This window comes from Nematolebias whitei, chromosome 15 (genome assembly GCF_014905685.2).
Source record: "Nematolebias whitei isolate Nwh7 chromosome 15, NemWhi1, whole genome shotgun sequence".
Classification (NCBI taxonomy): Eukaryota; Metazoa; Chordata; class Actinopteri; order Cyprinodontiformes; family Rivulidae; genus Nematolebias; species Nematolebias whitei.
The window spans coordinates 1,281,415-1,295,523 of record NC_056512.1 but is presented as its reverse complement, the minus strand read 5'-3'; the positions used below and the strand labels follow the sequence as shown (position 1 = coordinate 1,295,523).

Below are 14,109 nucleotides of genomic sequence, written 5' to 3'. Positions count from 1 at the left end.
CTCACAGCTCATGTGAGTCCACCCGTGAGGTGAGCGGGCTGTTGAACGAAGTACCGTCACTACTCCGGACGGTTCTCTGCTATCCTACGGAGACGCTGAAATGGTAACGTTGAAAGAGAACTCTACACCGACGCTGAGATATCTTCTGCCAGGTAAAGAGTCGATTTCCACTACCGAAGTGTCCCGAGGTAGAGCTGGGTTCGAATGGAGGGTGTCATTCTTCGTCAACACATTTTCCCTCACACATCCATTTCCTCTCCATTTAAACTCCTTCATTTCCCATCTTAAAACTCTTCTATCTGCCAGTAATTAATCCAGATATTTTCAGAAATGTCTGTTGGTTTCAAAAGCTGCAGGTGAGGAAATCATGGCCGTATGATTTTCTCATTGTAAAGCTCATTAATTAAGCTGTGTTATTGTAATCAATCTGCCAATTATTGTAAATGTGTGATGTGTTTAAATCGTTTTTAAATAAACGACCCACTGTTGTTGGTGAGTCAGAAATTAAAACACGTTTCCGTCCACATTTAATCATTCAAGGCACGAGAGTACCCAGTCCAGAAAAATGAAAGAATCCGTTTAAATTATGGATAATATCTGACAGGTATTATGTTCATTACACCCCTACGCATGGCTCGGGCTCTGGAACCAGTTTCCTTGAGAGGGGCTGGACACTCTTCCACTCTGGAGTTGCCCCTGGTGAGAGGCGCCGAGCAGGCGTGGGCGTACTTATTGCCCCCCAACTTGGTGCCTTTATATTGGGGTTCACCCCAGTGAATGAGAGGGTGACCTCCCTCAGCCTACGTGTGGGGGGACGGGTTCTGACTGTCGTTTGTGCTTATGCACCAAATGGCAGTTCAGATTATCCACCCTTTCTGGAGTCCTTGGAGGGGGTACTGGAAAGTGCACCTTCTGGGGACTCCCTTGTTCTGCTGGGGGAATTCAATGCTCATGTGGGCAATGACAGTGAGACTTGAAGGGGTGTGGTTGGGAGGAACGGCCCCCCTGATCTGAACCAGAGTGGTGTTCTGTTGTTGGACTTCTGTGCTCATCATTGATTGTCAATAACGAACACCTTGTTCAAGCATAAGGGTGTCCATATGTGCTCTTGGCACCAGGACACCCTAGGCCGCAGTTCGATGATCGACTTTGTCATCGTCTCATCTGATCTGCGGCTACATGTCTTGGACACTCGGGTGAAGAGAGGGGCGGAGCTGTCAACTGATCACTACCTGGTGGTGAGTTGGCTCCGATGGTGGGGGAGGATGCCGGTCAGACCTGGCAGACCCAAACGTATTGTGAGGATTTGCTGGGAACGTCTGGCAGAGTCTCCTGTGAGACGGAGTTTTAACTCCCACCTCCGGGAGAACTTTGAACATGTTCCGAGGGAGGTGGGGGACATTGAGTCTAAGTGGACCATGTTTCGTGCCTCTATTGTCGAGGCGGCTTACCAGAGCTGCGGCCGCAAGGTTGTCGGTGCCTGTCGCGACGGCAACCCTCGAACCAGATGGTGGACACCGTCGGTGAGGGATGCTGTCAGGCTGAAGAAGGAGTCCTATCGGGCCTTTTTGGCCTGTGGGACCCCGGAAGCAGCTGATGGGTACCGGCAGTCCAAGCGACATGCGGCTCGGGTGGTTGCTGAGGCAAAAACTCGGGCATGGGAGGAGTTCGGAGAGGCCATGGAGAACGACTTCCGCACGGCTTCGAGACGATTCTGGTCCACCATCCGGCGTCTCAGGGGGGGAAAGCGGTACGCCACCAACACTGTTTATAGTGGGAGTGGTGTGCTGCTGACCTCAACTCGGGATGTTGTGGGTCGGTGGGCGGAATACTTTGAAGACCTCCTCAATCCCACCGGCACGTCTTCCACTGAGGGAGCGGAGCCTGGGGACTCTGGGTCGGGCTCTCCAATCTCTGGTGCTGAGGTCACCGAGGTGGTTAAAAAGCTCCTCGGTGGCTGGGACCCAGGGGTGGATGAGATTCGCCCAGAGTTCCTTAAGGCTCTGGATGTTGTAGGGTTGTGTTGGCTTACGCGACTCTGCAATATTGCGTGGACATCGGGGGAAGTTCCCCTGGATTGGCAGACCGGGGTGGTGGTCCCCCTATTCAAAAAGGGGGATCATAGAGTGTGTTCCAACTAAAGGGGAATCTTGCTCTTAAGCCTCCCTGGTAATGTCTATTTGGGGGTTCTGGAGAAGAGGGTCCGTCGGATAGTCGAACCTCGGATTCAGGAGGAGCAGTGCGGTTTTCGTCCTGGCCGTGGAACACTGGACCAGCTCTACACTCTCAGCATGGTCCTGGAGGGTGCGTGGGAGTTTGCCCAACCAGTCTACATGTACATTGTGGACTTTGAGAAGGCGTTCGAACGCGTCCCTCGGGGGGGCCCTGTGGGGGGTACTCTGGGAGTATGGGGTACCGGGCCCTTTGATACGGGCTGTTAGGTCCCTGTATGACCAGTGTCAGAGCCTGGTCCGCATTGCCGGCAGTAAGTTGGGCTTGTTCCCGGTGAGAGTTGGACTCCGCCAAGGTTGCCCTTTGTCACCGATTCTGTTCATAACTTTTATGGACAGAATTTCTAGGCGCAGCCAAGGTGTTGAGGGGATCCGTTTTGGTGGCCTTAGGATTGCATCTCTGCTTTTTGCAGATGATGTGGTCTTATTGGCTTCATCAGATCGTGATCTACAGCTTTCGCTGGAGCGGTTCGCAGCCGAATGCGATGCGGCCGGGATGAAGATCAGTTCCTCCAAATCCGAGGCCATGGTCTTGAGCCAGAAAAGGGTAGAGTGCCCTCTCCGGGTCAGGGAGGAGGTCCTACCCCAAGTGGAGGAGTTCAAGTATCTTGGGGTCTTGTTCACGAATTAGGGAAAAATGGAGCGTGAGATCGATAGGCGGATAGGTGCAGCGTCTGCAGTGAAGCGGGCGCTGTACAGGTCTGTCGTGGTGAAGAGAGAGCTGAGTCAAAAGGCGAAGCTCTCAATTTACCGATCGATCTACGTTCCCACCCTCATCTATGGTCACGAGCTTTGGGTTGTGACCAAAAGAATGAGATCTCGGATACAAGCGGCCAAAATGAGTTTTCTCCGCAGGGTGTCTGTGCTCTCCCTTAGAGACAGGGTGAGAAGCTCGATCATCTGGGAGGGACTCGGAGTAGAGCCACTGCTTCTCCACGTCGAGAGGAGCCAGTTGAGGTGGCTTGGGCATCTGTTTAGGATGCCTTCTGGTCGCCTCCCTGGTGAGGTGTTCCGGACATGTCCCACCGGAAGGAGGCCCAGAGGAAGACCCAGGACATGCTAGAGGGACTATGTTTCTCGGCTGGCCTGGGAACGCCTCGGGATTCCCCCGGAAGAGCTGGCCCAAGTGGCTGGGGAGAGGGAAGTCTGGGCCTCCCTACTTAGGCTGCTACCCCCGCGACCCGACCCCGGATAAGAGGAAGAAAATGGATGGATGGATCAACTCTGTGGATAAATACATCAAGTTCCCACGAGAAGATGGAAAAAATGGCAATTTGGCTTTCTTGGACTGTGAGGTCTCAGTCTCTGATAGAGGACATTTGCAAACCGAGGTGTACCGCAAACCCACCCACACAGACCAGTATTTGCAGTTTGACTCCCATCACCCTTTGGAGCACAAGTTAGGAGTCATCAGGACTTTGTATCACAGAGCAGACAGCATCCCCACTAACTCAGGAACCAGGCAGAAGGAGAAATACTATACAAAACAGGCTCTAGAGCAATGTGGATATCCTAACTGGGCCTTCCTGAAAGCAGAGAAGAAACCCAAACAGGACTCCAGTCAGCCATCAGATGAAAAGGAGGAACCCAGACCAGTGGTCATTCCGTATGTTGAGGGAGTATCAGAGAAACTGAGACGTTTATTTTCTAAACATAACGTCCCAGTGGCTTTTAAACCCCAAAATACATAACGGCAAAAACTGGTTCATCCCAAAGATCCAGTCCCCCGGCACAAACAGAGTAATGTTGTGTATGCTGTTCAGTGTCAGGAGGGCTGTGATCAGTCTTACATCGGGGAAACTAAACAGCCACTGGCCAAAAGGATGGACCAGCACAGAAGATCAACATCATCAGGCCAGGATTCTGCAGTCTATACTCATCTCCAGGCCAGCGGTCACTCTTTCAGGGATGAAGATGTTCACATCCTGGATAGAGAGGAACGATGGTTTGAGAGAGGAGTAAAGGAGGCCATCTTTGTGAAAAGAAATCGTCCATCATTAAACAGGGGTGGAGGCCTCCGGGTTCAACTGTCCCCCTCTTACAATGCTGTGATTGCTAGTATCACTCAGCCCTCTGAATAGTAAACAGCCATCAGGTGCTAATGATCCATTGTTAGGCTGATGGTCCTTCTTGAGCATGTGATCAGCTGGTTCTGGTTGTCAGCAGCAAACTGGTTGATCCACTTTGAGAAGGTGCTGTTTAAGAGACTGAGCTGAAAACAGCACCTCAGACTGAGGAAGTCCCTTGGATGAGAGACGAAACGTTTCTATATATATTTTTGCTTTGTTTTGTTTTTTGTTTTTTTTGAATGTCCAGAGGACCAGATTGAACTTTTTTGGATAAAATGCATCTAGCAAAATTTATAAATGACTCATTAGAAGAGATGGGAATGACAGATGTATGAAGAAGCCTACATCCATTAGGAAAAGATTTTACGCATTACTCGGCTGCTCATGGAGTACATTCAAGAATAGATTACTTTTTAACCAAGGTAGATGACAAACACAGAGTGAAGGAATGCAGGATAGGAGCGGCAGATGTTTCTGATCATAATCCAATTTATTTAAAGATATGTCTAAGTAACAGGAAACGAAATACTGTATGGAGACTGAACGTAGGAATATTGAATAGTGAACAGAGAGAAAAGATAAAAGCAGAAATAAAACAACATATTGAAGAAAATAATAATGGAACAGTAGACCCGACAATATTATGGGATGCCATGAAGGCAGTCATCAGGGGAAAGTTAATAGCTGAAACTGCGCATGATAAAAGAATTAAATTACAGACATACAGGGCAAATACGGAGAGACTTAGGGAATTAGAGCAGGAATATCAGGAAACAAAGGACCCAAAGGTCTACCAAGAAACCAAGGTAGTTAAAAACAAAATAAATGACATATTACTGGGAGAGATTGAAAAAAGAAACACTTTTCTGAAACAGAATTATTACGAAACAGGTTCAAGGGCAGCTAAACTGTTAGCTAAACGTATACGCAAACAACAAACACTTAATACAATATATAAAATTAGAAACAACCACACAGATGAATTAACAGAAAAGCCAGAGGGAATAGAGGACATTGTTCGAAAATATTATGAGAAACTGTATGCACAACCTGAAATTGCATTTGAGGAAGAAATGAGAACCTTTTTAAGCGCATTAGATTTCCCAACAATTGGCAAACTACAAAATAAGACACTGACAGTGTAGATGAACATATTCTGCGATATATTCATAAATTAAACGGATTCATTCATTTTTCTGGACTGAATAATATCGTGTATTGAATCTAATAAATGTAACGTGAGGCGTTAATTTTCTTTGACCCATCAAATGAATGTGGTCATTTATTTACAGAATTAAAGTTTAACACATCACACATTTACATTAATTTGGCAAATTGAAAAAATAACAACGTGGCTTAGTTAGCAAGCTGTACAATTAGAAAACCATACGGCGATGGTTTTCCTGCTTCACAACAGACATTTCTGAAAATATCTGGAATGATTTCTAGCAGGATAGAAGAATTTAAAGATGGAAAGATGAAGTTTAGAGGGAGGGAGATGGTGTGTGAGGGAAAGTGTTGAACAGAACGGCACCCTCCATTCGAACCCAGCTTTCCTCGGTACGCTCGGTAGTAAACTCGACTCATTACCTCTCTGACGATGAATCAGCGGATACGGAGTTCCAGTTAACGCTACCGGTCCAGCGTCTCCGTAGGATGGCAGAGAACCGTCCGGAGTGGTGGCGGTACTTCATCAACAACAGTTCACCTCACGAGTGGACTCACATGAGTGGAGTCCTTCAGAAGTTCCACTCAGATGTGGAAGATTGCATAATTCCCACAAGACTCGGAAGAGCTCCGGATCATGTCTGAACTCCTGTTCTCTCCAGCACTTCTCAGTTCAGCTTGCTCTCCGAACTGAACTCGACTGCACTCGACCGCAACTCGACTGGAGCTGGTTTGAACTAGGAAGTACCGACATTTAAAGAGTTCTATTTCCGGTTCATTTGGGAGGTTCCTGATTGGTCAAATCGACCAGACAGGGGTGTGTTTTTGTGACGTAAGAGGTCACTAGAAGTCAGAAAAACAGAAAATGTTTTGGAACAGATTGAAAATGTTTTAGAGACAGACGAGAGAAATGTTTGGACGAGTTGGGGGAAAACAGGTGCCAGCTTCTCTGTTTACGTCTGAGAGGATTTAAAAACATGACAGTTCGTTCCAACAACTTGTTTTCGACCTTTGACCAACTTCACAATTTGCTCATTTCAGACAGAAGATCAGAAAATGCATGAATTACTCCGTAACACATTCCAAAGTGATTTCTACTTTGAATGAGGATTAAAAATCACTAATACTGTTTCACAGTTGATTTAAAATGATTAGTTCACTTCAACATTTAAAAATGGTTTGAACTAAACACACTTTGATTATCAAACATTTGTAAAATAGTAATGATAATAAAAAAGAGAGTGTTCTTTCAATTGATCAGTGCAGGACACTTAGAAAGTCTCTGGATGAACTTAATCTTGTGTTTCTGGACTCAAATCAATGAAATACAGTTCTTGTCCCAGGAAGGCCAGATTTGACCTGAGGCTTAGTTCACTACAACAGCAACAATCACAATAGAGGAAGTGAAAGAGGCAATAAAAACATTAAAAAAATAATCAATCGCCAGGCAGTGATGGATACCCGGCAGAGTGGTATAAGATGTTTAGAGAAGAGTTGACGCCAGTACTCACAGCTTCTTTCAACTGGACACTCAATAACAATAAAATACCTCCATCATGGAGTGAAGCCATAATCTCAGTTATCCCACTGTGGCAATTATAGACTAATTTCATTATTAAACGTAGATTATAAGATATACACAACCATTATTTTTAATAGATTAAATACCTTTGTAACAGAATTGATAGAAGAAGACCAAACAGGTTTTATGAGAGGACGTCAAACACATGATAATATTAGAAGAGTACTACATGTAGTAGATCAAGCGCAGCAGAAAAAACAAAGTACCATACTAGTAAGTGTCGACGCAGAAAAAGCATTTGATTTAGTACATTTGGAATTTCTTTATAAAGTGTTACAACGGTTTGGATTCAGTAATAAATCAGTACAATGTATAAAGACATTATATCATCACCCCACACCGAGAATCAAAATAAATGGAAGCCTGACTAACAAATTCAACATACAAAGATCAACCAGACAGGGGTGCTGTCTATCACCTACACCGTTTGCCATCTTTATAGAGCCCTGGCACAGGCAATACGACAAGACGATAAAATTAAGGGAGTTATAGTAAATGGAGAGGAACACAAAAGAGGCCTTTTTGCAGACGATGTAGTAACTTTTCTTGAACAACCAAATGAATCGCTACCAGTGCTGATGAATCTCTTTGGAAAGTATGGTTATCTTATTCTACAGAATTAATAACAAAAACACAAATTCTAACACTCAATTACATACCAACGAAAGAAATTCAGGAATCATTTCCCATCAAATGGAATATGAAGGAAATTAAATACTTAGGGATTATCATTACTAAAGGATTCTCAACACTGTACAAAGCAAATTATGACTAAATAAGCCAAGAAATACAAAAATATATAAATAGATGGAGTACCTTGCCCTTGGATCTGAACTCAAGAATTGAAATACTTAAAATGAATGTGCAAGCAAAACTTCTATATTTGTTCCGGTCATTACCAATAGATGTCCCTCAAAGTCAGTTTGCGATCTGGGACAAGATAATATCAAGATTCATTTGGGGTGACAAAAAACCTAGAGTTAAAAATGAAACTCTTCAGCTACCGAAAGATAAAGGGGGTATGGGTCTCTCAAAATTAAGGGAGTACTTTTGGGCAGCTCAGCTCAGACATGCTATATGCTGGTGCACACCAGACTACACAGCCAAGTGGAAAGATATGGAAAAAGAGTTCGGAGGATACCCAATTCAAAGTGTTATTGGGGATGAAAATGAATATGAGAAGATCAAGAAATATATGGATCCAATTACAGTGTTTACACTGGAATTATGGTTCAAAACATTAAAAAAAACACAAGATAAAGAAAGAAATGAAAGTGCTCAGATGGGGTAGCATATGACAGCGATTTCAAACCAGCAATGTATGATAAAGGGTTCAAACAATGGATAAGCAAGGGGGTCACAGGATGGTATACCCTTCAGAAAGAGGGGGAGCTGGAGAGTTTTCAAAAATTGAAGGACAAGTAGAATTTAGATAAACGTGAATTTTACAGGTACCTGCAACTGAGAGACTATTACAGGACAGAAATCAAGTGGGGTCCCTCTGTGGAAGTGAATGGTGGGATTGAAATTGTGATAAAATCATTCAGTGGAACAAAAAATAAAATCATTTCTACTCTATACCAAAAACTGATGATGAATAAACATTCAAGTAAGTATGTAAAAGAAAAGTGGGAATCAGAACATAACATGACAATTACAGAAGAAGATCGGTCAGACATGTGGAAAACGCATCAGACATCCACCAATTCACGGATATGGAGGGAGTTCACATGGAAAAATCTAATAAGATTTTTCATCACGCCTAAAGTCAAGAATAGATATAAGAATACAAACACGGGGTGTTGGCGCAACTGTGGATCAATGAACGCAGATCACTCACATATTTTGGAACTGTCCTAAAATTGTTCAATTTTGGAAAAATGTACATGAAACTGTGAAGAAGGTTTTGGGATATGATATTCCTACGAGTAGCATGGTACTTTATCTCTGCAATTTTAACAATACCAAAGTGAGGGTAAAAGACTGGTATCCATACACCTACCGACGCAGTTTGGTCGGTGCAATAAAAGGACCTCGGTTCGGTATACAGCCCTAGTTTTTATTAGTGCCATTTTATCGGCATTTTACTGCAAATTTGATCATACATTTATTTTTAAACTCCATTTTATTTTTTTATCATATTTTTATCTAGGATGTTGTAATTCTTGTGAAGCACTTTGGTCAGCTGTGACTGTTTTTAAATGTGCTATATAAATAAACTTTGAATTGAATTTAATACTTTATTTTGACAGACGTCCTGCCGTCTGTCGGTAACTTCCTGCTGCTGACTAACATTTTCCTTTGACAGAGTTGGGCGCTCATGGCTCCTAGCACCCCGCCCCTCTTGGGGGCAGGCATTTGTGACACATATCATTCCCCGATCTGTTACGGAAGCCAATCCGTAGTGTAGCTCATTTGAGCATGTACTAAAAGGATTACTTCCGGGTCGCACGGATCATCGTTGAATATGTTAGATTAAGGAAAAAGTACTGGTACAAGTACGTTTATGAATAAGACTGTCTTAATTTACTTAGAAAATGATGTGCTCTATCTCCGCCGATTTTCTTGTTGTTGCTAATTTACGCCACTCGTATTTCAAGGGCTGAACGATATGGCCAAAACTTTTATCACGATATATTTCTTAATTTTGGTCCATAACGATATAATTCGATATCGATATAAACAATATAAAAGCCTCAGAAAAACTACAAACTATACAAATAAATTAATGTTCACCTTTTATTTGCATTTAGCCTTCAAAAACATTGAAATCACTGTCAAATAAACATAAAATGCTCAACTTTGTCAATATTAGTAGTTTTAACTTTAAACAACAACTTTAAAATTGACAGCATTGAAATTTGTTGTTAATGAAATAAACTTTTTGGACATCGTCATTGATGAGAAGCTGAGAAGCCTGAGAGAAACCTGCTCTCTGATCTGTAAAAGAACGCTGTGTTGTGTGATTTTACTGCGAGACCCTCTGGTCAAAGCCACAGACTCATTTTGTGTCAGCTCCATTAAAGCAGAAGGAGGCGCCCACTAGAGGTTGGAGGGTGAAGTGTTTCAGTTGCTGTTCATTTCTTAAGTGACAAGACTGGAAACTGTTAAGAGTTAACAACATCTTCTTTTGTTTAAAACATAAGGCTAAAACTACATTTGATATTTTTGAACTGTTTTGCACAAGAAAGAAGCCTAATACTTGATTTGTTTATTATTTAAAAACTCTCTGGACTCAGTAGTGGAATTTTCTTAATTCAAAACATTTGATGGCAAAAGGACACCCTATGCTTTTTTTTAGCAAGTTTTATATCAAAAACATATCGCGATATATCGTTATCGCCACCCTTCACAATACATATCGTGATATGAATTGTGTGCCATATCGCACATTCCTAGAAGCTAGCTTCTTCTTTTTAAGGAGGCTCATTTATGCCTGTTAATATTGACTGCACATGAAAATATAATTTGGTGTGACCGAGTATCGTGTGGTGCGACCATTTTACAGTGTTTGCAATGAAACGTTTATGTTCTTGAAGGCTAGTTTTTTGTGATTTTATATTTGAATTTAAGACTCAAATGCAAAAAAGTACTTTGTATTATTATTTCCAGAATAGGCTTTTGTACAGTTTGAGTGTTTTTTTAACAATATCATGATAAAAATACAATGGAACACGGGGTAGTTACAGTATGTATTTTGTCATTTATTGTTTTAATGTATTTTACTAGACGCCACTGTCAAGTCAAGCCTGAGAAAACCATGTGGCACACTGAAGCTGCAATCCTGAGCCATCAAAGGAATAAGCCACTCCTCAAGACTTAAGTTAACACATCAGTTTTCCAATCCATAAAAATTATTTATAGCATTTAGATTTTTATGTGATGGTTAAAAAAAGAGAGTGACAGAGGGTTTTAATTAAATCATCCTCAAACCTCACACATAAATAAAATCATAAATCTAATACAACTGACACTAATGTTACTTTGATCGCAGCAGGTCATCAGAAAGTGTAGATTACTTAACAATATTACATCATTTTATAATATCCAATGAAGTACAATTGAAAATATATTAAGGAATAACAAGCAAACAAATAAATATTACATAAATATTAATTATATAATAATAAATATGAATATTATATATACAAATATTTTATTCTTCTTCATTTCAGTAAGTGGCAGTGTTGGACAGCTGGGTCCAAGCGGCTCCAGGATGTGGTTGAGCAGCAGCTGAGTTCACAAACATTTTAAATGTGGTCTTCACAGACGTGCAGCTGCTGTCCAGGTGGAACAGGAAGGATCCACAAGATCAGCTCCACCTTCAATACAGACTTGCTTCTCTTCTGTTTTTGCATTTTAGAAAAAAGTAAAGAGTTCTGCTCTACCACAGACGAAACTGACATGGAGGTTCAACATGTTATTACAATAAAATATTTGACAAAGAGGAATGAAATGTTTTTTTACTTAAATGTTCTTTTTTGTGTATTTGTATTACTCATAAAGTAAGTAATTATTGCAGAACCTGTCAAATATTGTTCTCGATTACTCGATTAATAAAGTAATGGTTTACAACAGCCCAACTCCAGACCAGACAACACCGCTGGTCTCTCCACTGCCTTTGACCTTTGACCCTTGACCTTTGCTGACACCCTTTTGACACAAATCACTCCTGAACCTTTTCTCCATCACTCCATCCTGCCTGGACTCTCTTCTTCACCTCGTCACCACACTCCCCATGTTCCTGGACCGTGGACCCGAGTCCTTGAAGTTTAACAATTTATATTAATGTGCTTAAAGAAAATGTTGTCATTGTTAAAAACAATAAAGGGAAACTTGGTACTTTGTGTATTACCCAACAAGCAGAACCGGCTCAGATGAAGCTAACGATGGTTAGCTTTAGAATAAACACAAACATTGGGTTTAACAACACACACAGCCTCGTGCGCCTCGGTGCTACACGCGTGACGATACAGGACATGTATAAGGTCATATTGAGGTCATATTAAGGTCATATTAAGGTCATATTAAGGTCATATTAAGATGTTTCCATGTAAGGTGTAGCCAGGTTAGCAATGTTAGCGGTGCTAATGGAGGCCTGTTGGTTTCCGCTCCTTTTACTAAACTACCCCGACTATTCAAAATACTTTTACTATTTATTGATTTTAGAAGCTCTCCCGTTTTGGTTAATAACGTCGGAAAATGTGACAAAAACGACAGAATTTCTAGTTTTAATGGAAACTCTTTGCTCTGATGATTATTATTTACATCCAACAAAAGGAATGATGCATGTGTGCTTCATACACTTTAACTTTAACGACATTAGAAACCATTCTCAATCAAATCGTAGCTTTTAACCTTGTTTTGTCTTTATAAAACTAACATTAACAGTGACACAATTACATTTCACTTACCTGAAAATTAAACACCTGCACAGGCAGCGGCATCCTCTGTTGTCGGTTTGACTTCTTGTTTTAAAATGTTATTTTTCACTAAATGAAATGTAAAAATGTTATTCTTAAACTAGCTTAGCTGTAACTAAGCCGAGAGTATAACGATAGACCAGAGCCCGCTGCACAATCTGTTCCGGTCCGTCAGCTCAGTTGCGCATGCGCAGAAAGAAATACTTCCAACGAAAGGTGTGCATTACCGCCACCTTCTGGTGTGGAGTGTGGATCAAAATGGATACGTCCGCAATCATGTTTATATTCTCTTTTTTAATTTTGTGTTTCTAAAAAAATGTATCCATCCATCCATTATCTTTACTCGCTTATGCCATTTTGGGTCACGTGGGTCGCTGGTGCCCATGTCCAGCAATCACTGTGCGAGGTAAAAAAAAGTATATTAATTTAAATATTTTTACTTCTTATTTCCTTTTGTAATATATTTGTTATACTAAAAGTTTCTTTGATTTTCCCTAATTGCTCCATCATACAACTTCTGTGATGTTCATATTTCTGACAGACCAAAATGACATGTTCTTTTCTAAAAAAGTTCAATCTGGTCCTCTCGACATTCAAAAAAACAAAACAAAACAAAAAAATGTAGAAACGTTTCGTCTCTCATCCTGAGGACTTCCTCAGTCTGAGGTGCTGTTTTCAGCTCAGTCTCTTAAATAGCACCTTCTCAGAGTGGATCAACCAGTTTGCTGCTGACAACCAGAACCAGCTGATCACATGCTCAAGAAGGACCATCAGCCTAACAATGGATCATTAGCACCTGATGGCTGTTTACTATTCACAGAGGGCTGAGTGATACTAGCAATCACAGCATTGTAAGAGGGGGACAGTTGAACCCGGAGGCCTCCACCCCTGTTTAATGATGGACGGTTTCTTTTCACAAAGATGGCCTCCTTTACTCCTCTCTCAAACCATCGTTCCTCTCTGTCCAGGATGTGAACATCTTCATCCCTGAAAGAGTGACCTCTGGCCTGGAGATGAGTGTAGACCTCAGAGTCCTGGCCTGATGGTGTTGATCTTCTGTGCTGGTCCATCCATTTGGCCAGTGGCTGTTTTGTTTCTCCGATGTAAGACTGATCACCCTCCTGACACTGAACAGCATACACAATATTACTCTGTTTGTGCCGGGGGACTGGATCTTTGGGATGAACCAGTCTTTAATGTATTTTGGGGTTTAAAAGCCGTTATGTTTAGAAAATAAACGTCTCAGTTTCTCTGATTTTTTTTTTTTTCATTTAGCCTTTATTTATCCAGGTTAGTCTCATTGAGCCACAAGAACTCATTTTCAAGAGAGACCTGTTTTAGGGAGCACATGGTGGGGGTTAAGGGCCTTGCTCATGGGCCCAGAGTGGGGCGAATGAGGGTGGGGGCAAGTGTGGGTGTTTCACCTACCCCACCCACAATTTTGATATTGTCGGGGCCGGGGCGTAAACCGGCGATCTTCGGATCACAGGCCCACCTCTCTAACCTCTGCGCCACCACTCCCCAGTTTCTCTGATACTCCCTCAACATACGGAATGACCACTGGTCTGGGTCTGGGTTCCTCCTTTTCACCTGATGGCTGACTGGAGTCCTGTTTGGGTTTCTTCTCTGCTTTCAGG

At 42.1% G+C, this 14,109-nt stretch overlaps 1 protein-coding gene across 1 annotated transcript in view; it reads right to left on the bottom strand.

Annotated features, from left to right (window-relative positions):
* Window positions 1-12,639, bottom strand: part of LOC119421426 (COP9 signalosome complex subunit 1) — a gene marked incomplete at its 3' end in the record, with an annotated part of 15,286 nt that extends 2,647 nt beyond the window's left edge. Inside the window, 1 exon segment of the mRNA XM_037688784.1 lies at window positions 12,464-12,639. Coding sequence (XP_037544712.1) covers window positions 12,464-12,496 — 33 coding nt within the window.
* Between the last annotated feature and the right edge of the window lie 1,470 nt (window positions 12,640-14,109).